Below are 23,791 nucleotides of genomic sequence, written 5' to 3'. Positions count from 1 at the left end.
TTGCATTGTGTGCAAGAGAGCTCTGTTTCGCTCCCTGGCATCTCTAGTTAAAAGGTTGCAGGTGTTTGTGAAAGACCACCTGAGTGAGTCTCTGCCTGTCGGAGCAGACAATACCGGGCCAGGTAGACAAATAGTCTAACCTGGTATGAGCAGTGATGTAGCGGAGCCGGGCCTCACCGGGATGCAGTACCAACTCTGTTTTATTAGCAGGGGTGCTGACATCATCTGCCACTCCCTCAGGCTTCCCTGTTCCCTCTGAGTTTAGCTGCAATCCTCACAATAGCTGGGAGTGGAGGTGGGAATTGGATTTTCTCAGCAACAGTATATAGCTGTCCCTGTTGTAACGCAAAGTATTTTCAGGAGGCCAGGAGCGGATCTACACGTCGTACTGAAGGCGCTTGCGTGCGCCTCCAGTGCGCCCCCAAAACGATTGTGTAGATCCTGCAGAAGAGGCAGAGGAGGCAGCGGCGGCCCCGCGTTGCCCCTCACGAGGAGGAACGGCTCCGAGTGATTGGCATCGTTGGGGCCTAGAGCGTCCTTGCCGCCGCCGCCCACCTCCCCGCCGGCCTCCTGCTGCCGGCGAAAGAGCCACCCGGGGCGGAAGAAGGCGGGGCGGCGGCTTCTTCCGCCGAGCTCTCTGCCCCGGATGGCTCTTTCGCTGGCAGCAGGAGGGCGGCGGGGAGGTGGGTGGCGGCGGCAAGGACGCTCTAGGCCCCAACGATGTCAATCACTCGGAGCCGTTCCTCCTCGCAAGGGGCGATGCAGGGCCGCCTCCTCCTCCGCCTCTTCCTCCGTCTCTTCTGCAGGATCTACACAATCGTTTTGGGGTGCACTGGAGGCGCACGCAAGCACCTTCAGTACGACGTGTAGATCCGCTCCTGGTCTTGAATGGGCAGTTAAGACCCAACTGCTTTATTAAAGGCCTGGTGGCGAGGGGGTTGCACTCCTCCTAAAAGACCGGGAGGCCTCTTGGATGCTGCCCTAGCTCTCCTCTGATATGTTGGTTGTTCTATTGTATTCTTACAGTTTTTACTGTGTATTTATCGTTTCTAATACCGCATCGATTTCATTACGTTTTATTGTTGTATGTCGCCTTGGGTAGGCTGAAAGGCGGCCGAGAAATATTTTAAATAAATGGAGAAGAAAACTGCTAGAATTGGTTTGTAGATATATATCAACACAACTGCCTGTATTTTGGCCTTTGGGTCATAGCTATGGGTACTATCATGATGACGGCTGGGCTTCAAATTTTATCACTACAGTGCTTTGATATAAGACAGCTTTGTATGCTTAGTATATTATAAAATGTACTTGAACGAAGACAATAAAAAAAGGAACTGATCGCCACTGAGCATCTTTCCTCCCCGTCCACCCCCTCATCTCTCTCCTCAATTTTTAATGAAGCTCTGTATTGCTTGTCATTCTTACCTTCCCCAGTGATCAGATTGAAAAGCGAAGGCTTTCAACATGTATAGCAAAAGCATTCTGCCAAGGTGCTGACCTTTACTTCTTCTTCTTCTTCTTCATCTTTTTTTTTATATAAACACTCATTGGAGAACAAGTCCTCCCATTATCATTATTCATTATTCTCCACTCTAGCTGAGTGGAGATACACCTGCTTTGCTGAATGTAGACAGGCTCTGGTTCAGTCCTTGGCATCTCGAATTGAAAGTAGGTGATGTGATGGGAAGGGCATCTGCCCAATATCCTAAAAAGCCGCTGGCAGTCAGGACAAACAGTCCTGGGATGGTAGATCTGTGATCTTCTCTTTTTTTCAAGCAAGAGCCACAATGCCTCTAGGGTGCTGTGTGTGTTGGGGTGGGTGTGTCTCCTTTCTCTCCCCCATTCATAAACAATATAGCATTTGGTTTAAACTCTGTGCACGTTCCAAGTCCTGGTTGTCTTGTTTGTTTGTCCGTCCAGTTCAGGTGTCTTGTGTGCCTTTGGGTGGCTTTCCATCTCTATCTGCTAGTGGGTATGTTGCCTCTTTGGCAAACCGGGTTTCTCCTTGTGTTTGTCCGTGTCGTCTTCCTCCACCTTCGAGTTGTGTGTTCTTATTTGGGCAGTTTTGGAGTTCTTGCTTTCATAGTCTTGGATTGGAGCTGTGTTTCTCTACAGGGTTTTTGATCTGATTCAACTGCTCCCAGACGCTGTTGGCGGCATGGTCATCCAAGGCAGTGTGAGTGTGACTGCCTTTGCTTTCGGCGCTTCCGAATGCACCAGTAGAAGGCAGTAACCAGGCAACAGATCCTAGCCACTGTTAGAATAGAGCTCAGTAATGAAATTTAGAAGGCTGTTTTGTTTTTAATTGGCTACCTCTGTACTAGGACCTCTGAAAATGGTGTAATAAGCTACTCTCTGCACCAGACATGGCTGTAGGCTTTTTCCAGTCTCTCTTATTCATCCCCCCCACACACAGACACACACACTTTGTCCAAGCAAGTCCTCAACAGTCAGCCACCAAGTCACTGGGAATGCAAATTCCAGCAGGCTTACCTGGCCCTTGGGTTGGGGTAGATCTTTTTCTCATCACTGAGAGTGTCTTCTGCCCTACTCACTGCTGCAAAATCTCCCAGCAAAGGTCCACGTAGCTGACTCTTGGGCCACACATTCAGTTTTACCTCCAACACCTGTACAGTGCAGAACTTTAACTATCCAGCCATGATTGCTTTGCCTCTTGGACTCTTTCTCCACCACAATTAATTGGCTAATTGTTCCTCCATTTTCCCTTCCCCCTCCCAAGCGGCAGGTATCCTGATTCCCCACCCCTAAAGCCTCCTCAGGAAGCCCAGATCACAGCAACCAGCTCAGCACTAAAGCAGACGGCAAGGCAAAGCTAAAGAGCCCTGGCCTAATCTACACCAAGCAGGATATTGAACTATGAAAGCGGTATATAAAAGGCAGGAGCCACACTACTGCTTTATAGCGATATAGAAGTGCACTGTTGGGGTCCATTGACACATCCCATATACTGCTTTCATACTGCTATATCCTGCCTGGTGTGGCTCCTGCCTTTTATATACCACTTTCATAGTGCAATATCCTGCTTGGTGTAGATGAGGCCTTAGAAGCTCCACCACAAGGAGACACAGAGAGAAAGAGAGAGGTGGAGAGCTACATTTGACAGGATTGAGGAGCCACCTGTGACTCTTGGGCATTACAGTGAAGAACATTGGGCTAGATGGATAAAGATTCTGGCCTGATATAAGGAAGCTTCGTAAGAAAGGCAGGGTACAATTTTTCAAAAAATGAATAAAACGTATTTGTTTATTTACTTATTTCTTTCTTTTATATCTCACCTTAGCTCTAAGGAGGTTAAGGCAGTGTGCATGGTTCTCCCCTTCACCATGTTTTATCCTCACAACCAGCCTGTTGGGAAGGCTAGTCTGAGAGATGGTGACTGGCCCAAGGTCACCCAATGAGCTATATAACGTGAGTGGAGATTTGAAACTGGGTCTCTCAAGTCCTAGTCCAACACTGGAGCTGCTACACCACACTGGCTTTTTAAAAGCCATCCAAACTAATGGGCACTCAGTCCCACTAAGTTTGCTTAACATGATATGAATAAGTGATGTTTAAAGAATTACTTCCTCCTTTTTCTCTTTCCAACGTGTGTGTGTGTGTGTCTGTGTAGGTATGGCTACATAGACATTTTAACGTGCATCAATTTGCAGTCACTTAACGTTGAATTTCATCTGCCTTTCTATTGCCCGTTCACCCAGTTGGAAAGATCTTTTTCGAACTCTTTGTGGCCTCCTTGAAATTTCACTATCCTGAATAATTTGGCGTGATTTGCAAGCTTGGCTACAGCGTTGTTCATTCCGGAGGACATCAGATCATGTATGAACACGTTAAATAGCATTGGTCATAATATCAATGCCTCTGTTGTGAAAACAGCGTCTGTATTCCTGCCTGCTGCTGTTCTACGCAGAAAAGTTCTGTGCATCGCAGCATCTCGTTAGTAGCGAAGTAGCTGTTGCTTTACATACAGGATATCCTATCGTACGGCAGGTGCTTGAATCTGATGACTCATTTGCAGGTTACAATAAACCAGGGGTGGGGAAGTTCCAGGCGTCCGGGGGCCAATTCTGCCCCCCCCCAAACTCACTGGGGGTTGCATTCCCCCTCCCCACTGGCACACTGCTGGACTTGCTGAAGAAATTCAGCAGAAGGAATTCAGCAGTGCAGCAGCAAACAAGGGCTGTTTTTTTCCTGTTTTGCCGCTACGTCACTGAATCTCGGCAACAAACCACAGCTTGTTTTCCATTAACACAAGGAAAACTCAGCCCTTTTGACAGTCGCTCTTGCCGATGGACTCTATGGTCGCCACCATTCTCCACTCATCCAGTGAAACAAAGCCAAAACCCCATGGATTTCCCTCCAGACAACACAGGAACCACCATGGATGCCCGCTAACCATCCTGCAGAAGGTGGGTAGCAGGCGTGGGCACTCAGAGAATTCTCCTTCCACACCACCTGCTAATCCAACTTGAATCGCATTTTTGAGCGATCCATGGTGGGTTTGCATGTTATCAGAACTGGCCCTAAGAAAGCCCTCTCTCAAGTCACTGCCCTCCTCACCTCATTCATGGTGGGTGGACCATGAACAGGGCATCTCCTGCAGATCGGAGAGCCCTAGTCAGCTGGTAATGGGGAGGCATTCCTTCAGGTACTGATGGGAATTATTTGATATTGATGCATCTTATTAAAAAGGCAGTTAGCAGAAAAAACAAAAGTCAGAATAGGATGAACGTTCATCAGTTCCATGTGCACACAAAAGGCTAAAGACACACAACAACACACCTTTCTTTAGTGAAGAAAGAAAAGCAGCTCTTACTCACAATATTCTTGCACATAAGATGTAGGTACAGCATAGTGTTTCAAGAACAGTTTGATCAGTCCGTTTTGTGTGCCATTACTCAAGCAAGCGTGTGAGAGGTTATAGAGATCCTAAGGCTACCTTTGCCCCCAAATTCCCATCCGTTAACCAGTTAACTCATTCCTTTAACTTGCAGACTAGGGCCAGATGTACACCAAGCAGGATATAGCATGATGAAAGTGGTATGAAAGCAGTATATAAGAGGCAGGATCCACACTACTGCTTTATAGTGGTATTGAAGTGCACTGACAAGTGTTGAGGCCCATGACACATACCATATACCGCTTTCATGCCACTTTCATAGTGCTATATCTAGCTTGGTGTGGCTCCTGCCTCTTATATACCACTTTCATACTGCTTTCATTGAGGACTTTCTGTGCTAAAAGCTAGACCTTAAATTGGGCTCAGTAACTCATGGGCAGCCAGTGCAGCACTTTTAGGATAGGTGTAACTGGATCCCTCCTACCAGCCCCCAGGCAGCAGCATTCCAAAGAAGCTGTGGCTTCTGGACCATCTTTGAGCAGAGCCCAACATAGAACTTAGTTATCAGTCATGAGTCACCAGTTGAAGACCACATGTTAGATAACCCAGGCCATGCTGTCTGGGAATTATGGGAGATGCAGTCCAATACATCTGGGGTGGGGGTGGGGAACCAGGCTTAGGGAAGGCTGTTTTATAGTCTCTCCCTATGTTTGATAGTAGAAAAACAGGTAGACCTAGAAAAAGGGCTTTATCCTGGTCAGGTGAGTTACTAACTGGTGGCATCTCTGTAGCAGAGAAAGGAAGTCAACATGGCAACTGGCCTTTGGTAAGAGATTTGGGAATTTTTAGTTATAGTGTCACAGGATTATGTTTAAATGTGTATCTACCTTCCAGAAAAGGTCTTTGTAATGCACAGCTAGAAGTTAGAATTCAGAATTCTGATTCCTCAGAGTTGAGTTTGAGTGACATTTGGCCCTTCTTATCTGTCACAGGGCATTTGGAAGTCTTTTGGATTTTAATGGAAAAAATTCTTTCGGAATTTTTGTGAACCGCCCAGAGAGCTTCGGCTATTGGGCAATATAAAAATGCAACAAATAAAGTTAAGTGAGTTGTTTGTAAGCAGGAAGAAGGAATGTTGGGAAATTTCCATTGGTAACTGTGCTTTTACAGAAACAGAGGATCCCCCCTCCCCCGCTCTCCTTTTCGTATGAGGCTAGCCAAATGGTCTCTGTGAAAATGTGATATCATTCATATGGATGGCCAGACTAGAGCACGGCATACATCATGTAATGCTTAAACGTATAATTCCTTTGGGTCGACGTGGGCTTTATCAGAAACCGTTCTATATGCAGTGTTTACATAACTGCAGTGGAGTGTGTGAATAAACACAGCTGTGCTACAGCTTTAAATATGTCCAGGCAAGAGGGTGGGAGGTGGGATTAAAAAGAGAACTTTTAGCGCCAAATTGCAGATAAACATAACGTCGTGTTTCTGTAGCCGGCTTGGACAGAGAGCCAATCAGTCTTACAAAAAGGCACACCACATCTCAGGTAACTTAAGACTGGGAGTTGTCCCATCAGTTGGCAAGTTCTCCCTATGTACAAAGCCTTTGCACATCACATGGGTGACTTTCTTCAGTATACTCATGTATTTGTACTGGAAAGCCAGGTAGAAGAATGATCTATAACAGGCTTCTCTAACCTGGTGCCCTCCAGATGTTTTGGATTACAATTCCCAGTGCTGATTGGGAATGATGGGGTTTGCAGTCCAACACATCTGGAGGGGAATGGTTTGCGGAAGGCTGCTCTAGATTTTTGTGTGGCCACCCCTCCTCCGAATTGCTATTTTGCCATGCCATCAACCATTCCTGGTGCTGCTGATGGTTGTGAGCTTACTGCCTCCAGTATCCGAGGCAGTAAACCTGTGTGCTCCAGTTGTTTGGGATCATGGGTGGGAGGGTGCTGTTGCACCATGTCCTGCTTTATTGGTCCCCGGTTGACAGCTGGTTGGCCACTGGGTGAACAGAGTGCTGGACTAGATGGGCCCTTGGTCTGATCCAGCATCAGGGCTCTTCTTATGTTCTTATGCTTTTCAGGGAAGAAGTGAACACAGTGTAAAACTAGCCATCTAACTTGTATTTCCAGCTCCAGAGTACAGAAAACTTGGTTCTCAGGATTCTTTCTTGGCAGGGTCTGTATAATGTTAATATTTTACCACTCTTTCGTAGGAGATTGGAAAAATGTCCATTCGAAACAGACGTTATATCTCCGAAAGTTCTTCACCGATTGCTTTGAAATTTTGACACAATGTTGCATTCGAATACGCGAGCGTTGTTATGTAACTATGTTCTCTATGGGGTCAAAGGTTTATCTTAAAATCGAAGAAATAGGCCTCCTCAAAACCAGTCCTGCTGATCATTGTGACATCACCAACCAGTAGGCCAATCCGCTCCCTCTGCCTCCTTTCCTATTTGCATGTACTCTCGCAATTGGCTGAGTGAATATAGATGTCACACCTGTGACAGTTACACGTTCTGAAGAAAGGTAACTGCCAGGAGTTTCCACTAACCCTCTCACCGTAAAAACATCCTTTTTTAAAAACCAAACAATCTGCTTTACTTCATCCAAATAATGCCTCACAGAAGATCACACTTAGGTCGTCGTACTCGCGGAGCGGAAGCACTGCGACGAGAAATTGCAAATCAGACTGAGGAAGAACGGGCATCAGCAAACGAGAAAAAAAGAAAAAGAATGCCTCAAATACGTGCCAAGGAACCAGCCAAGCAACGTTCAGCCAGACTTGAGGATGCACGGTTGCAAGCACGGCAATTGCGTTCTACAGCTTCAGATCTGCTTTGTTCTCAACAGAATGAACGCGACAGGCTGAGAGTGGCTGAAAGACGTCAACGAGAAACAGCACATCAGCGTCAAACACGACTCCGTGGTAAACAATCACACGATTACAATCGCCTTGCATTCCGGTACAACCCAGCTGATGATTATAGTTTGAGGCGGCATGTTCTCATCGGCACTGTGACTGAAGTGTGTCCTTATTGCAAGGCTCTTAAATTTAATGGAGAAACAAAAGGAATGTGTTGCGCTGCTGGAAAAATTAAACTGCCTCAACTTGGAGAACCACCAGAGCCATTACAAACTTTGCTTGCCGGATATACCGCAGAATCAAAGCACTTCCTATCTAACATCAGGAAATACAACTCATGCTTCCAAATGACGTCGTTTGGCGCAGAAATCATCCCAGCTCCATTTATGCCAACTTTCAAAGTCAAAGGACAAATTTATCATAAAGCCGGCTCCTTCCTTCCGTTTCAAGGTAGTCAACATAAATTCCTACAAATGTATTTCATTGGTGATGGCAATGATGAATTGAATGCACGCTGCGGAATTTATACCGGCATAAAAAGGTCCGTCGTTTCAAAACTGCAACAGCTACTTCACGAAAAAAACAATTTAGTACATTTGTTCAAAACAGCAGTTGACATGATGCCATCTGATACACACAAGATTGTTATTCATGGTGACAGCTGGAGAACATGTGCGAAGATTCAATGCTCCAACTATAGACGAAGTGGCAATTGTTATAGTCGGAGATCAATCTTGACAGGACCTTTCAAAGGTGAAGATGTCCTCATTCCTCGCATTCCTATGATTCCAACAGATATGCCATTTCAATTTAAGAGATTGCAATTCCCAATTCGATTGGCCTTTGCAATCACCATCAACAAAGCTCAGGGCCAATCTTTAGAATTGTGCGGTTTAGATCTAGACACAGATTGCTTCTCACATGGACAATTATATGTTGCGTGTTCTAGAGTCAGCAAACCAGACAATCTCTATATCTACACAGACAATGGAACAACTAAAAATATTGTATATCCACAAGCATTGTGAAATTAAACATATTAGAAACATCTGCTTTGTCTTTTCTTTCTTTTCAATTTAACCAGACTGAGCCACAGCAACGCGTGGCAGGGTACAGCTAGTGTGTGTGTGTGTGTGTGTGTGTGTGTATATATATATATATATATATATATATATATATAAAGAACCCAAGTAACTATCATCTGGAAGTTCAGTTATACAGGACAGTAATTCTATGCTTCAAAACATTTAGATTGCAATCCTGCACTTTCAATGTAAGCCACATTGAACTCAATAGCACTTACTTCTGCATAGACAGGTGTAAGATTGTTCTCTTAGGGTTCATAGAAAGCTGCCTTATACAAGGGGTAGTATCCAATGTTAGTCTGATGTAGAGTTGACCCATTGAAATGAATGAGACTTAAGTTAGTCACAACTAACTTAGGTTAGTCATGATCTACTTAAGTCTCATTCATTGTAATTGGTCTATTCTACAAAGGACTAACTTCAGATAGTACTCAGACTCAACCTATTTATCTATCTAGCCCAGTAGGATTTGCTTTGACTAACAATGACTGTCCAGGATCTTAGACTTCGGGCATGTCTACGCCAGCCCTATATACCGGGATCATCCCGGGATCGTTCCTATGCATCCAAATGCCACACAGGGGATCCCAGGAGCAGGCAGGGAAGATCTCTCCATTTTCCTGGGATAACCCTTAGGTGTAGAAGAGACACTTTTTCAATCAGAGACCTGATCCCTGATTGTTTGATTCATTGATTGATTAATTCATTTTACAGACCACTCTACATCTAAACAATTCCAGAGGAGTGAACAACAATAACGATATCAAAATACAAAATGTAAAAATATTTACAATATAGCAATTATATCAATAAAACCATGGATGGGCCTTCAGTCGGGGAAAGTTTGTTTAAATAAGAATGACTTTAGCACAGGGCTGGGTAGAAAAGATAGATCTCCAGATGTTTTGGAGTTTACCTCCCAGAAGTCCCTGTCAGCATGGCCAAATGGTCAGGAATGCTGGGAGCTGAAATCTAAAACAGCAAAATCTTTCACCTTCTGCCCACTCCTGCTTTAGCAGATGCTGAAAACAGAGCAATGTTGGAACACGCTGAACACTGAATTCTACAGAGAGGGAGCTTCTACACTAAATGCTCTACACATGTGGACCTACCAAGAGTGCCTCATCTGATGACCTCAGTGACGGAACAAGGGAGAAAGTATACTCTCAAGTATTCTGGTCCACTTTTTAACTAGAGATGCCAAGGATTTGATCACAGGACCTTTTACATGCAAAGTACTGTCACAGAGCTATGCCCCTTCCCCAATTTGATTTGTTCATTACTAAAGTGTTCTAGATGCTGGCATCACATAAACATGGATGGCGGCTTTGCAAGGCTGATCTCTCTGAAATCACCAGTCATGCAGAAGGACACCGTGCAGCAGGTTTTATGTGCTTATATGCCCAGCAAAGCTGCTCATAGCATTGGGCTGCTTTTCAGTGATTTTGAGAATAACTCTCACCTCCCTCCTGTTTCTCCTATTTTCCTTCTCCAGGCTTGTTGAGGTCCATTCGCCCGATGCAAAGCACACCCTGGTTTTAAGGAGTAAGGATTCAGCCACAGCCCAAGCCTGGTTCCATGCTATCCACTCATGCATCAGTGACCTCATTCCTAAGGTCATCTCAGAGGTCAAAGATCAGCTGGGCAAAGCGGGAATTGCTGGAGGCCGAGAGATCAGGCATCTCGGTTGGCTCGCAGAAAAGGTAAGGCTGATGCTTCCCTCCGCATGTTATTATGGCACAAGCCATGTTTTATATATACCCACCACTAAATGCATTTGATGAAATGAGCTTTAGTCTATGGAAGCTTATGCCTGAATGAATTTATAAGCTTTAAAGGCAGCTTCAGATGTTGTTGAACTACCATGAATCTAGCTGGGGTTGATACAATAGGAGTCCAACAGCATCTGGAGAACCATAGGTTCCCCACTGCCCTATTAAGTGCCACAGGACTCTCTGTTGTTTTTGCTGCAACAGACTAACATGGCAGCCGCTCCTCTAGAAATACTTTACTATTGGTTCTATGGCTTTCTTTCAGCTTCCTGCAATTTTTTCTAATGCCTGAATGGTTTGTCCATGGACTCCAAAGGCAAAATACTGAACTCCCCATAAGAAAGAATAAGACTCTGCTGGATTAATATTTGCAAAATGGCCCTGGTGCTTGGCATCCGTTCTGATGCATTGTTGTTGCATTAATAGTCAGGGTAGCATGCATTTTTTTAAAATATCCTGATGAGACTGTTCAGGGTTTGCAGTCGGAGGTGGTGGTATAAATAGCAATGATCCCGTTGAAACTTCAAGGTATCTCAGCTGTTCTTACTGCCCTGGGTCTGCGGACTCGGTGTTCTTGATTAGCAGCTTAGCATGAGAAAGCTGGTCCCTGCGGCCATGGAGCTCTTTGCCTATTTAGGGCTTTGAGAGGTATGGAACTTGGACAGGACCCAGAATTGAAAGCTGATGCCAAAGTGTGATGCTTTCACACTTTGGTTCGGAGGAGGGAGGTGTTGCCCTTTGTGTGGCATGCATCTCGTGTTTGTAGTTCAACTCCAAGTTCAAGTGACTTGTGCCATTCAGATCTTCTTGGAGGTCAATGCTGTTAAAATGGTATTGAGCACAGAATGTCAGAAATTCTTCGTCACAAACAAACTAGAGTGGGGTTTTCCCATTATTTATTGCTACAGCTATCATCTTTGACAGTCTTTTTTTAAAGGGCTTTAAAGGCCTGATTTTTTTTTTTAAAATACTACTATGGGCAGAATCTAACAGGGTGCTTATGCGCCTTCCGATTATTTTCTGCCCTGTTGATTCCCTTCTGAAAGTGGTAGGTCCCACCAATTCTGTTGATGCAAGAGAGATTTAGCACTTAGGGGAAGCCCCCAAATGAGTAGAAACGCTTGTTTCTGGAAGGAGATAGGTCAGCGGCACTCCCTTATGTGAGCTCCACTGACTTGCCTCCTTCCAGAAACAAGCACTTTCGGGTTGCCCTGGAAGAGCTAAATTGCTGCTGCACAAAGGATGATGGACACTTGCTCAATGAAATTGATGGGATGGAACAGGATAGAGGTGTACATAATTATGCATAGTATGGAGAATGTGGATAGGGAGACATTTTTCTCCCTCTCTCAGAATGCTAGAACCTGGGGTCATCCCTTGAAGCTGATTGGTGGGAGATCCAGGACAAATAAAAGGAAGTACTTCTTCACACAGCACATAGTTAAATGATGGAACTCACTACCACAGGATGTGGTGATGACCACCAATTTGGATGGCTTTAAAAGAGGGTTGGATAAATTCCTGGAGGCGAAGGCTATCAATGGCTACTAGCCCTGATGGTTGTGTGCTATCTCCAGTGTTCGAGGCGGTAAGCCTGTGTGCACAAGTTGCTGGGGAACATGGGTGGGAGGGTGCTGTTGCACCCTGTCCTGCTCGTTCATCCCTGGCCGATGGCTGGTTGGTCATTGTGTGAACAGAGTGCTGGACTAGATGGACCCTCGGTCTGATCCAGCATGACACTTCTTATGTTCTTATGATCAGTGTGGGAAGAAGAGCCCCCTTGGATTCTGCTCTGTTTCTAGCTTTCATGATTCCAAAAGGAAAACCTGGCGGAGTGCTCTTCGCTCTTCTGATGCCATGTTTCGTACCTGCCCAAGGGTCTCTACTTCCCTTGCTCGGCATCGTCCATTTTATTCTGCTGCTCCTTATGCCTGGAACGCTCTTCCAGAACATTTGCGAACTACAAGTTCAATCGCAGTCTTTAAAGCTCAGCTAAAAACTTTTCTTTTTTCTAAAGCTTTTAAAACTTGATCTTGATCTGACTTTTATACTGTTAGTTTTACTCTACCCTGTGCTTGTTTGGTGCATTCTCTTCCCCTTCTTATTGATTTATTGTGATTTTATTAGAATGTAAGCCTATGTGGAAGGGTTTTGCTATTTTATTGTTTTACTCTGTACAGCACCATGTACACTGATGGTGCTATATAAATAAATAATAATAATAATTCAAAGAAATCCTGCCCTGGTGGATTGCAAGGATTCGTTCCTTTTAAACCCATTTCCTACTGGGTCTTTATTATGATAGTGGAGAGGGAGAGAAAGAGAGAGCGCTGCGTCTTGTAGCTTTGCTGGATAGTGGCCCTTTGCTGTGGCTAGTGTTAGCCTCTTTTACAGCAGGATTTCAAGCCATGGCAGAAATGTTAGCAATTATGAACTGGTAAAAATATACATATTAAAGGTCACGTCAATAATGGTTACAAACTGGACTAACTTATTGACAGTTGCTCCATAAAGCCTAGAACATAGCAAATTGCCTTGATGGGTTTTCAGCAAATGAGGGGGTACACAAATGTTAATAAATAAATACATCATCATAAACTCATTTTAAAATATATTAAGGTGTTGGGCAAGCAACACACAGACTGAAAAAAGTATGTGAATCCACATTTCAGCAGGGATGTGTTGTTTTTCAGGTACAAAAGAAGGCAGGGCTCCTGCAGTTTTAGCTGCTGTAATGAGTTTGTGGAACCAAGGGGGCGGTTACCTGAAAAAGTTTGGGAACCACTGATCTATAACAATAAAAGAGGTTGTCTGTCTGTCCATCAACACCATGAAAACTAGAAACCTGAAACATGGCATGCATACTAAGGGGACCCCAAATATGTGAACCTCAGGTTTATTTTGGTTTTGGTTTTAAAAGACATTAATTCATGTTAACTACTTTCAAAGTGCCTACGTTTCTGAAACCTGCAGTAATATCTTCAGCCACTAACGCAATTTCCCCTAACCAGCACATACCTTTGCATGCAGTTCAAAGCTACAGGAGATTAGTAGGCCAAGGGACACAGTCATAAGGTTGCCCCGTCTCCCCTGCTGTGGGGACATCCTGCCTCAGGAGAATGGAGTGGCCAGACCCCCTCTGGAAAACCCTCCCTGGTGCGGTTCGGGAGGCGGAAATGTAATCGCTTTGAAACGCCTCCTAAAAATGTGCCTCTTCACACAGCCTTTCCCTGGACTGTAATTTATCTGATTTTATATTGCTCTCTTAGCTTTTAAAGTTTTAAATTTATTGTATGCTTTTAAAAAATGGTTTTAATTGTGCACTGTCCAGAGAGCCTCGGCTATCAGGCAGTATAAAACATAATAAATAAATAAGGGGACTATGGGAGTACACCATGGTAGGGGCCATACCCGTGGGCGTGCCTTCACTCAGATGAGGCAGGCACACTGTGGCCAATCTGACAGCTGTGTACATTTGCTTGAAGGCTTCACTTTACCAAATTAAGCGCTATTCCAATCCAGCGGGGGGGGGGGGTCTTCACAGTGCCGGGTTGGCGCCGCCTCACTCCTCAACCCCACACTTTCTCTACTCTAGGGTGGCATCAGGTCATCCTGAGGCCGAGGAAGGAGCACGGGGTTTCTAGGTGGCCCTCCAGGCACCGGATCCCCCCCCTTCCTGGTGGAAGGCGAATCGAGGTCGCCTTGCACCAGGCACTGCCTGGCCATGCCTCCATTGCGATTCTGGAGCAAAGTTTTGGGGCTTTCTTGGGTAAGTCCCTGTCTTTTATTCTCCGCAGCTTTGGCGGAAAGCCTCGGGGTGGGTGCGCGATTGCAGTGGCGTTGCATAATTGACATCACGCCGCCACCCACCCACCCCCACCCCGGGGCTTTCCAAACGCTTAGACAGCCCCCATGTAAATCCTGGTCTGTTCACTAGTTTTCACATGAAATGTACTTGAATGAAGATAAGAAAAAAATAAAGGAATTGATAACAACAGAGCCTCTTTCCCTCCCCCCTGTATCTCTTTTCTCAATTTTTAATGAGGCTCTGTATTACTTGTCATTCTTACGTCCCCCGGGTGATTAGTTTGAAAAGCAAAAGCTTTCAATATGCAGAGCAAAAAAAAACCCCACACACACATTCTGCCAAGGTGCTGACCTTTGCTTTTTCTTTTCTTTTCTTTTCTTTTGACAAACTCTCATTTGAGAATGAGTCCCAAGACTAAATGTGTTGTTGGATCAATCATATACGGGGAAAATATTATTATTTTCGGCTTGGACAGTAATGTGCAGCTAATGGGCTGTATGGTGTGCACATTAACTTCAGACCTCAGGTGGTTTAGATGCAAAGCACTTTGCAAGATCACCTGAGGGCTTTAAAGAAGAAAGAAAGAAAGACACACCACACTGGCACGTTAATTGAAGTGGGCCATTGAAATAGTGATGCAGCACGCAGGTTTACTGCTTGTGCAGTGTAATCAAGGGAGAGAAAACAAGCCATTTTCTGTCCCTTGTTCTCTTATGACTTTTTTTTTTAGATGATTACATCATAGAGGGAATTTATCGGCTGTGAAATAGGAAGGAGAACTTGAATGTTAGATATAGTAAGACAATAGCTGCATCCAGACGTGATGTTAAGCCATAGTTTGGGGACAGGATTGGATAGCTTTGTGCTCAAGCTCTCCCTCTCCTCCTCTGGCATAGCCACTACAAGAAGATTGGAACCATCTGCTTCCTGGTTTAAAAATGAACTACAATTCATTGTTATGTACAAACCAAGCCAAGCTGTGGGTAGTTTACCAGTGGTCTTCAGCTGGTGGGTCACAACCCAAAAATAGATTGTGAGATCGGTCCACATGGATTGTGGCAAAGCTGTTGCCACCATGTTAGGCATGGAGAAATTGTGAAAGTGGTTGCAGGTTGAGAATCCGAGGTGGGTCTCAGGTCTGGAGCAGTTGAAGACCACTGATTTAAACAATAGCTTATTGAAACAAGCCAATATCAGAAACCATGTTTGAAGTTGGTTTGTTTTGCTAACTGTGGTTAACACTTTTCACAGTTTATCAGGATCCAGGTATAGCGAATAATTGCAACTAGTTGAAGACGGAAGTGAAAGCTTCTGATCTCCTCCTTGCAACCATGTTGGAGGAATGGGGGAACCCTGAGTCTCCCACATGCAATACTAAGTCGTAGGTCAGCATTATCTTCATTGGCTTTACCGCCAATGGAGATGGTGCATATATTTTCCATTGGCTAATGTTTGACTTCAAGCTGAGTGTAGCACACAACCATGGAATTCCTAGATATTTTTTTAAGTTCTCTCTCCTCCACACACACTGAAAGCTTTGGGCTTCTTTGCATGTGCAAACTCATAATAATTGCAATATCAAGAGACAAGGATAATTTAAGGTTACCTCCTCAACAACTTCAGTGGAGGCCCTTATTTGAGTGCTTGTCTGATGACGCTCTCAGACAGCCCACAGAATACAGGACATTTATGCATACCAACACAATATGAGAGCTGCCCCCAGGAGAGAAGCAAGCATGCCTCAAACCAAACATGAATTGGATCTCAGTCTCCAGGGCCAGATCTAAACCTTGTATCATGACGCTACAATGCAATCCAATTGTGGTGACGCTCTATCCCTCACGTAGCACACACAATGACATCTGTTGCAGCATTTTGGATAATACGGAATAAAAAATGGGAAATCATGCTAGAAACGCGGCACACAGAATGTGTCATGTGCCACCAAGGTTATCAGTGCAGTTCAATATCAATAAAAAGCACTAGTGTAATTCTAGCCCTGATCGGAGAAAAGAAGAGTTGGATCCAAAGGGGAAACTAATCAGCACAGACAAATTATGTTGACTCGTGCTTGGGTATAGAAGCAAAGGTTACAAATGACTTGAGTAGGCATAATTTTGATATATTTCAAAGCTCTCATTTCACAGGCAGGAATCTGCCCGCCCCCTTTAGCTGAAGAAGATTGAAGGCATCTCTTCCCACTTTTAAACTAACTAGGATTTCCACTTACATCCAAACTGGGGTGAGCTCTGGTTAGTTTAAACTCTGATTTGTTAACAAGCCAGGATCTTAAACCACAGTTTGAGCCTCTTGGCTGGTTTGAACAAACAGTAATTTAAAGCAACCAGTGTCTCTTCCGCCCTCCTCCCCCAGTTTGAACATAGCGAGAAGGGAGGGGGATAGTGTGCCAGCCCAAGCCACGCTACTGCTTACTCATTTAATAATGAGGGGAGACATGATAGCACTCTTCAAATACTTAAAAGGTTGTCACACAGAGGAGGGCCAGGATCTCTTCTCGATCCTCCCAGAGTGCAGGACACGGAATAACTGGCTCAAGTTATAGGAAGCCAGATTCCAACTGGACATCAGGAAAAACTTCCTGACTGTTATTGCAGTACGACAATGGAATCAGTTACCTAGGGAGGTTGTGGGCTCTCCCACACTAGAGGCCTTCAAGAGGCAGCTGGACAACCATCTGTCAGGAATGCTTTAGGGTGGATTCCTGCATTGAGCAGGGGGTTGGACTCGATGGCCTTATAGGCCCCTTCCAACTCTGCTATTCTATGATTCTATGATTCTATACGAAACTACGGTTTAGCATTATGTCGGAAGTAGGCCAATGACTCTGACTGAAAGGAGAAGGAGAAAAATTGCTTGCTAAAAAGCTGCACGATCTGGCTTGGCCTGAAGTTCGGGCAGATGTTGAGCCCTCTTGAAGACGTGAGATAGCTGAGAATTTGCATGCTTCGGAAACACTCAGAGGACGCACCACCACTGCCCAGAGGAGGATCTCCGGGAACCAACCATAGACCCTGTACCAAACAAACTCTCGCACCTACCAACATTCTGATCCTTCCAAACCATCTTACAACCCTACTTATCCATAGTGTACTATTCTTTCTGTGCTTCGCTTGGTGTATAATCTTGTGCTCGGGGAACCATTAAATGCAGCGACGCGTGCTTGCATGCCTAAGCCCACTGTGCTAGAAGAGTGGCTGGACATGCCAATGACAAACACAGCAAATGTCCTCAGAGGACCCCCAGGCTTGGTGACGTACCCCCATCATTGAGGATTTACAATTGGAGGCTGCAAGCAGCAGAGGAAGACTGGGCCAGCCACCGATGCCATATACAAGGTGAGATAGGGCCTGTCCCACTCTCAGTCTTTGGAGTCTCCCCTTCCAGACCTGGATCCTTATCGTTGTCATTCCTCCCTGCCTCACTCCCCTATGCATGCAGCCCCCGTTTCCAGAAAATGAGATAACATTGCTTCACCGCCTATCTTTTAGCTTGTAAATCCAGACATCCTCTAATAAAAAGATGACTGATCCCCACGTAGAAACCTCCAGACGTCAGCTGGCTCACCACCGCACAACAAGATCCAGGCTAGAATCCCGGCGCACACAACAACGTCCTCCTCTCTGACATTTACCTCGATTTAAGGATTAGGAAAGGAAACAAACACTGTGTGCTTAACCACACAGGGAAGGAGCCACGAGGCTGGGCTGAAACAATCTGACGGCAGCAGAATGTCAGACACGCAAAGGTTAGAATAAGCACAATGCCGGCGTGCCAAATGCCGTTCCAGGCCACTGTGCCTGTGCTGCCCACAGTGACTGATAAGGACCAAAGAATGTGGCTTCTCGAAACAGGAACTAAAACTGAAAAGCCTGCAGTAACAAATGGATGTAATAGGAAGCTCTCTAGCTAAGCTTTCCTAAGCTATTTTCATAGACTCACATGGGCACAAAGCCAGAAAGTGGGACACAGGGACTTGGAGGAGACAAGCAAAGCAGGCAGCATGAAAGCACCCATCAGTAAGAGAAGGAAAACGGTGCCTTGCCCAGTTCAGAATCCTTTGAAATGGAGCTCATCCAGAGGTCTTTCTCAGTCTCTGACATCCTTCACTCAGAGGTTTGAACCTGAGCCCTTTGACATGGCTGAGTTATGATCTCTCCCCATGAAACCTTTGAAAGGAGGGCAGATGAAGAAATAACGCCGGACCTATGAGCAGCGAGCATAATGGGGGCAAGATGAAGCAAAGGCATTTCAATGGCTCAAATATATTTTAGGAACAGAGAAGCAAGGAGCAGTGAAAGAAGTCTTTGAAGGAGCATGTTAAGCAGCCCCCAGGAAGATCTTGGCCTCATGAAGAAAAAGCTAGAGAAACTTGAACATGGAAAAAATGAAGCGGGAATAAGGCTGATTACAGCAGAGGACAATTGTCAGCACTTGGCCTTAAACATCACACACACAAAGCAAAAAGTTACAATTGGCACACATGCACACACACCTATGGTCCTGCCCTGAATATGTTTCTTAATGATGCCAGGAGAGAGATTGGAGGTTGGGAAATGTTATCCCCTTCTAGAATCTTCTGCCTAGACTGTTGCACAATTAAGAGTACACTGCCAATTGTGAATGAGGCCAGAAATAAACTTCTTTGGCAAATTCTTTAATTAATGTGAAAAGGGGAATCCCAGTGGATGGCTGAGCATGAACCAAGTCTGAAGATTTACCCAGGGGCATTATTTGTTGAGGGTCACTATTCCAACTTCATGGCTTGCGAAGCTGTCAAGAATTTCCGCCATTCAATAAATTCGAGTTGTTTGGTTTTAAGACGAAGGGCAGTATGCAACACTGCCAGTGCACTAGCAGAAACGGCAACCAGCACAACCAGAAACAAGCCAAAACTACAACTTTTGTAACAGGACAAGTCAGTGGAACTTGTGGAAGGGAGTTCCACTGGCTTGTCCCATTCTGGAAGCTGTAGTTTCAGGTAGTTTCCTGGGTTGTGCTAGCTACCTGCTGTGGTAATGGTCATTCCAAATGGTATGATGCATTTAATGCTGGTGTATTGCCAGCAACTGGATACTACCCAATGCACTTTCATTGACCTTGTTCAGATGGCACACAGACCCACAGTGTTTAAACATTTTGAACTAAACATTATGGCTTAGTGTGTCTTGTGAACCATTCCTAACCACGGTGGCTGCATAAACACAGTTTAAACATGCTCACTAGCCATTTGTTGCAAAAGGGTTAGCAGCCTGACCATGGCTTAGCGTGTTGTCTGAATAGCCCCATTGACTTTAATAGGAGCAAGCTGAGCTTAGATGTAAGCATAGTGGCTTAAAAGGTTTGTGGATCAGTCTGTCCCTCTGGGATCCTTATTTCATTTATTTCATAGAATCATAGAATCATAGAATAGCAGAGTTGGAAGGGGCCTACAAGGCCATCAAGTCCAACCCCCTGCTCAATGCAGGAATCCACCCTAAAGCATCCGTGACAGATGGTTGTCCAGCTGCCTCTTGAATGCCTCTAGTGTGGGAGAGCCCACAACCTCCCTAGGTAACTGATTCCATTGTCGTACTGCTCTAACAGTCAGGAAGTTTTTCCTGATGTCCAGTTGGAATCTGACTTCCTGTAACTTGAGCCAGTTATTCCGTGTCCTGCACTCTGGGAGGTCCGAGAAGAGATCCTGGCCCTCCTCTGTGTGACAACCTTTTAAGTATTTGAAGAGTCCATCCAAAGGAGACCATTCAGCTTCCGGCAGTTTTTTCCAGAATGACATGTTTAACCATTGCAGCCAAAACAGACATAGGTTACGGCCGGCTTATCTTTACAGGAGGATGCTTTCTACCTTGGTTCCCCACCCCATCCATTTGACATTTGGTTACACACAGCCTTTTTCATTTAGCCCAGAAAAGCACCTAGCATGAGTTCCTCCTTAGACCATTCAAAAGCACATTTTACTGCTGCCTGAATATTTACTAGAGTAATCAGCGGGCCTGGGATGCGGTTTGGGATCATATCCAGAGGAATGAACAATCCCCCAAATATTTAAAGTAGGAACCAAATGCCATCTGATAATTGTTATGCACCTGTTACCTCAAATGACTCGTGACCAGCAAGTTGGCTCCAAAAGAAGATCTGACTCAGAGATCTAAACACAAGTAAAGGAGAAGGAAACGCTCTGCCCATCCCAGCAGTTTTACTTTTTTTAAAGTATGTGTATATGTATATATTTAACTTTACAAATATGGGGATTAGTGCTGCTCTATTTAATTGGTAGATTAATCAACTGAAGCTTTGGGAAGACATTTTAATTGGTAGGGTTGAGATGGAAGAGCATGCTTGTTTATTATGAAGGCTAGTGTGTTCCAGAAAGAGTGAGATAAAGGGTTGGATCCAGATTTACACTGGTTCAACTGCAGTGGCAGACGTGGACTTCCACGCCCCCTCCTTTCCATGGTAGCTTCTCCAGCCCCATGAAAATGCTGCACAGAGTGTTAGGAGGCCCTGCTGAAAGGGGTAAGGGCAGGGCTTGATTAAGATGGACTGAGGTCCTAAGCCTTATCAAGATCCAGAGGTCCCATACCATAAAAACAAAGCGGAAAAATGTATTACATTTCTCTATATTTATTTATTTATTTATTAAAATAATTGTATCCTGCCCTATACCACAAGGATCTCAGGGCGGCGTACAGGTAAAATCATACAAACAATATAAAACAATAAATATACACAGCTAAAGACAAATTAAACCATTAATAAGCTAAAACCAGTATAGAATTTAAAAACAGTAAAACCAATTGAAACAGTTAAAACTATGTCCAGGCTTGGTGAATTTAGCCCTCAAAGGCTTTGTTAAAAAGCCATGTCTTAACTTGGCACAGAAATGAAGCCAATGCTGGCGCCAGTCGGGCCTCCAAGGGGAGGGCATTCCACAGCCGGGGTGCCACAACAGAGAAAGCCCTCTCCCACGTCCCACCATAGTGTATGTGTCACACTGGTGGGACTCAGAGGAGAGCTTCTCCAAAAGATCTCAAGTCTCGGGCAGCCATGTATAGGGAGAGACGCTCCCTCAAGTATCGAGGTCCCAAGCCATTTAGGGCTTTAAATGTCATCACCAACACTTTGAATTCTGACCGGAAGTGTATAGCCAGCCAGTGCAATTCCTTTAAGACCAGTGTTACATGGTCTCCCCAATATAAAGCAGTTAGCAGTGTTGCTGCTGCATTTTGCACTAGCTGCAACTTCCAAGTCATCTTCAAGGGCAGCCCCATGTAGAGTGTGTTGCAGTAGTCTAATTGGGAAGTTATGAGTGTGTGCACTTCTGTGGCTAGGTTATCCCTGTCCAAGAAAAGCCGTAGCTGGTGGATCAGCCAAAACTAACCCCAAGTACTCCGGGCCATGGAGTCCACCTGGGCCTCTAGTGACAAAGAGGGATCTAGGAGTACTCCCAAGCTACGCACCTGCTTCTTCAGAGGGAGTGCAACCCCATCCAGAACAGATTGCTTACCCAATTCCCAGACTCGGGAACCACCAATCCACAGAGCTTCCATCTTATCAGGATTGATCTATATAAGGCTGTAAGTTGCAGCAGACTTTCCAACATAATTAAGCCAAAGCCAAAATTGTGTGGAAGGATCTTGCGCGAATAGAGCCCTTTCTCTCTCAGAAGGCAGATCCTGGATCTAACCCAGTGAATGTAAAATGCTATGAATGCTTGCTATGCGTTGTTGTTATTGTAAGGGGGAATGAAAAAAAAAGCGGGGGGAAGGTTATGGCCTGTTCAGATGACACTGCTAAACTATTGTTTGTGATGGCTGTGAGTTATGTCTGAACTGGGCATATCGTTTAAACCGGGTTTCCAAAACTATTGGTTATACTTACCATAGTTTGCTTGATTCAGATGTAACATCAAGCTAAAGTTACTGTGAACCAGGAGAGAATACGCACATTCAATGGGAGGCAGAAGAGAGAAGGGAGCTTTGATGGTCAAACTGTGGGGCCTGAGACAGATCACTCTTCCCTTCTGATTTTCCCTTACCTGTCTGCCCACAACTATAAGGACAAAGGAGAAGGCCAAGTTCAGTTGATATTTACTTGCCAGAGGGGAACTTTTTTCAAGCTCACCTCCTTTGTGCTCAGGAAGGAAAATAGAATAGTAGCGTTGGAAGGGGCCATCGAGTCCAACCCCTTGCTCAATGCAGGAATCCACCTTAAAGCATGCCTGACAGATGGCTGTCCGGCTGCCTCTTGAATGCCTCTAGTGTGGGAGAGCCCATGACCTCCCTAAGTCATTGATTGCATTGTCATACTGCTCTAACAGTCAGGAAGTTTTTCCTGCTGTCCAGCCGAAATCTGGCTTCCTGTAACTTGAGCCCATTATTCCATGTCCTGCACACTGGGATGCTCGAGAAGAGATCCTGGCCCTCCTCTGTGTGACAGCCTTTCAAGTATTTGAAGAATACTTGCCCAGTTCTTTCAGTCTCTCCTCACAGGGCTTTGTTTCCAGACCCCTGATCATCCTCGTTGCCCTGCTCTGAACATAGTTTGTAAATAGCTCAGTGTTAGAACACCTGCTTTGCATGGAGATGGTCCCATGTTCAGTTCCCAGCATCTCCAGGTAGAGATAGGAGAAAACCCTGTCTGAAACACTGGAAAACCACTACCAATCAGTACTGAGCTAGCTGGACAAATGGTCTGACTCTGTATAAGGCATCTACCTGTGTTCTTCAGATGATCCACATGTAACAGGGTTATGGTCTTTCAGGACATGGAACAGCGTAACAAAAAATATGGATAACACCCTGAAGTATGGAAATACAAGTTAAAAGCATCAAACTTTCAAGTTTCCATTGCAGATAGCATGTAATTTCTTAATAGGATTCCGGTTTAGTGATTGACAACCTTAACAATCTTCCATCGTTCAGTAATCTGGAGGAAATAATACTGCACTTCACTCGATCTGTCTGTGGTGTGCATATTGAATTTTAAGAACTCCACATAAATGTCAGGTAGGAAATGATTTTTGTAAAACACCTAGTGCATTACATAGATTTCTGCTAAACATCAAGAGTTGTCTGTCATTACTTTTCAAATAATGGAAGGATGGATGTTTGTCTCTGATAATGCATTAAGGGCGCAGTCTTATGCTTGTTTAGACAGGGGAAAAAATCCTATAATTTCCAGCATGCCCCAGCCCTAAGGCGACAATCCTATACACACTTACCTAGGAGTAAGTGACATTGAACTCAATGGGCCTTACTTCTGAGTAGAGCTGCATACGATTGCACTTTAAATTTAATAGGAATGTACATGTCAGTTTTGGGGCAGCCTTGTCATCTCTCATATGCCAAGTAGCAGAGGAATCCTG

At 44.8% G+C, this 23,791-nt stretch overlaps 1 protein-coding gene across 1 annotated transcript in view; it reads left to right on the top strand.

Moving 5' to 3' along the window:
* Positions 1-23,791, top strand: part of SNTB1 (syntrophin beta 1) — a 126,480-nt gene that overhangs the window by 81,456 nt on the left and 21,233 nt on the right. Inside the window, exon 3 of the mRNA XM_063131125.1 lies at positions 10,322-10,529. Coding sequence (XP_062987195.1) covers positions 10,322-10,529 — 208 coding nt within the window. The remainder of the gene's footprint in view (positions 1-10,321; positions 10,530-23,791) is intronic.

The sequence above is a fragment of the Elgaria multicarinata genome, chromosome 7, assembly GCF_023053635.1.
Source record: "Elgaria multicarinata webbii isolate HBS135686 ecotype San Diego chromosome 7, rElgMul1.1.pri, whole genome shotgun sequence".
Classification (NCBI taxonomy): Eukaryota; Metazoa; Chordata; class Lepidosauria; order Squamata; family Anguidae; genus Elgaria; species Elgaria multicarinata.
This window is presented reverse-complemented; position numbering and strand designations above follow the sequence as displayed.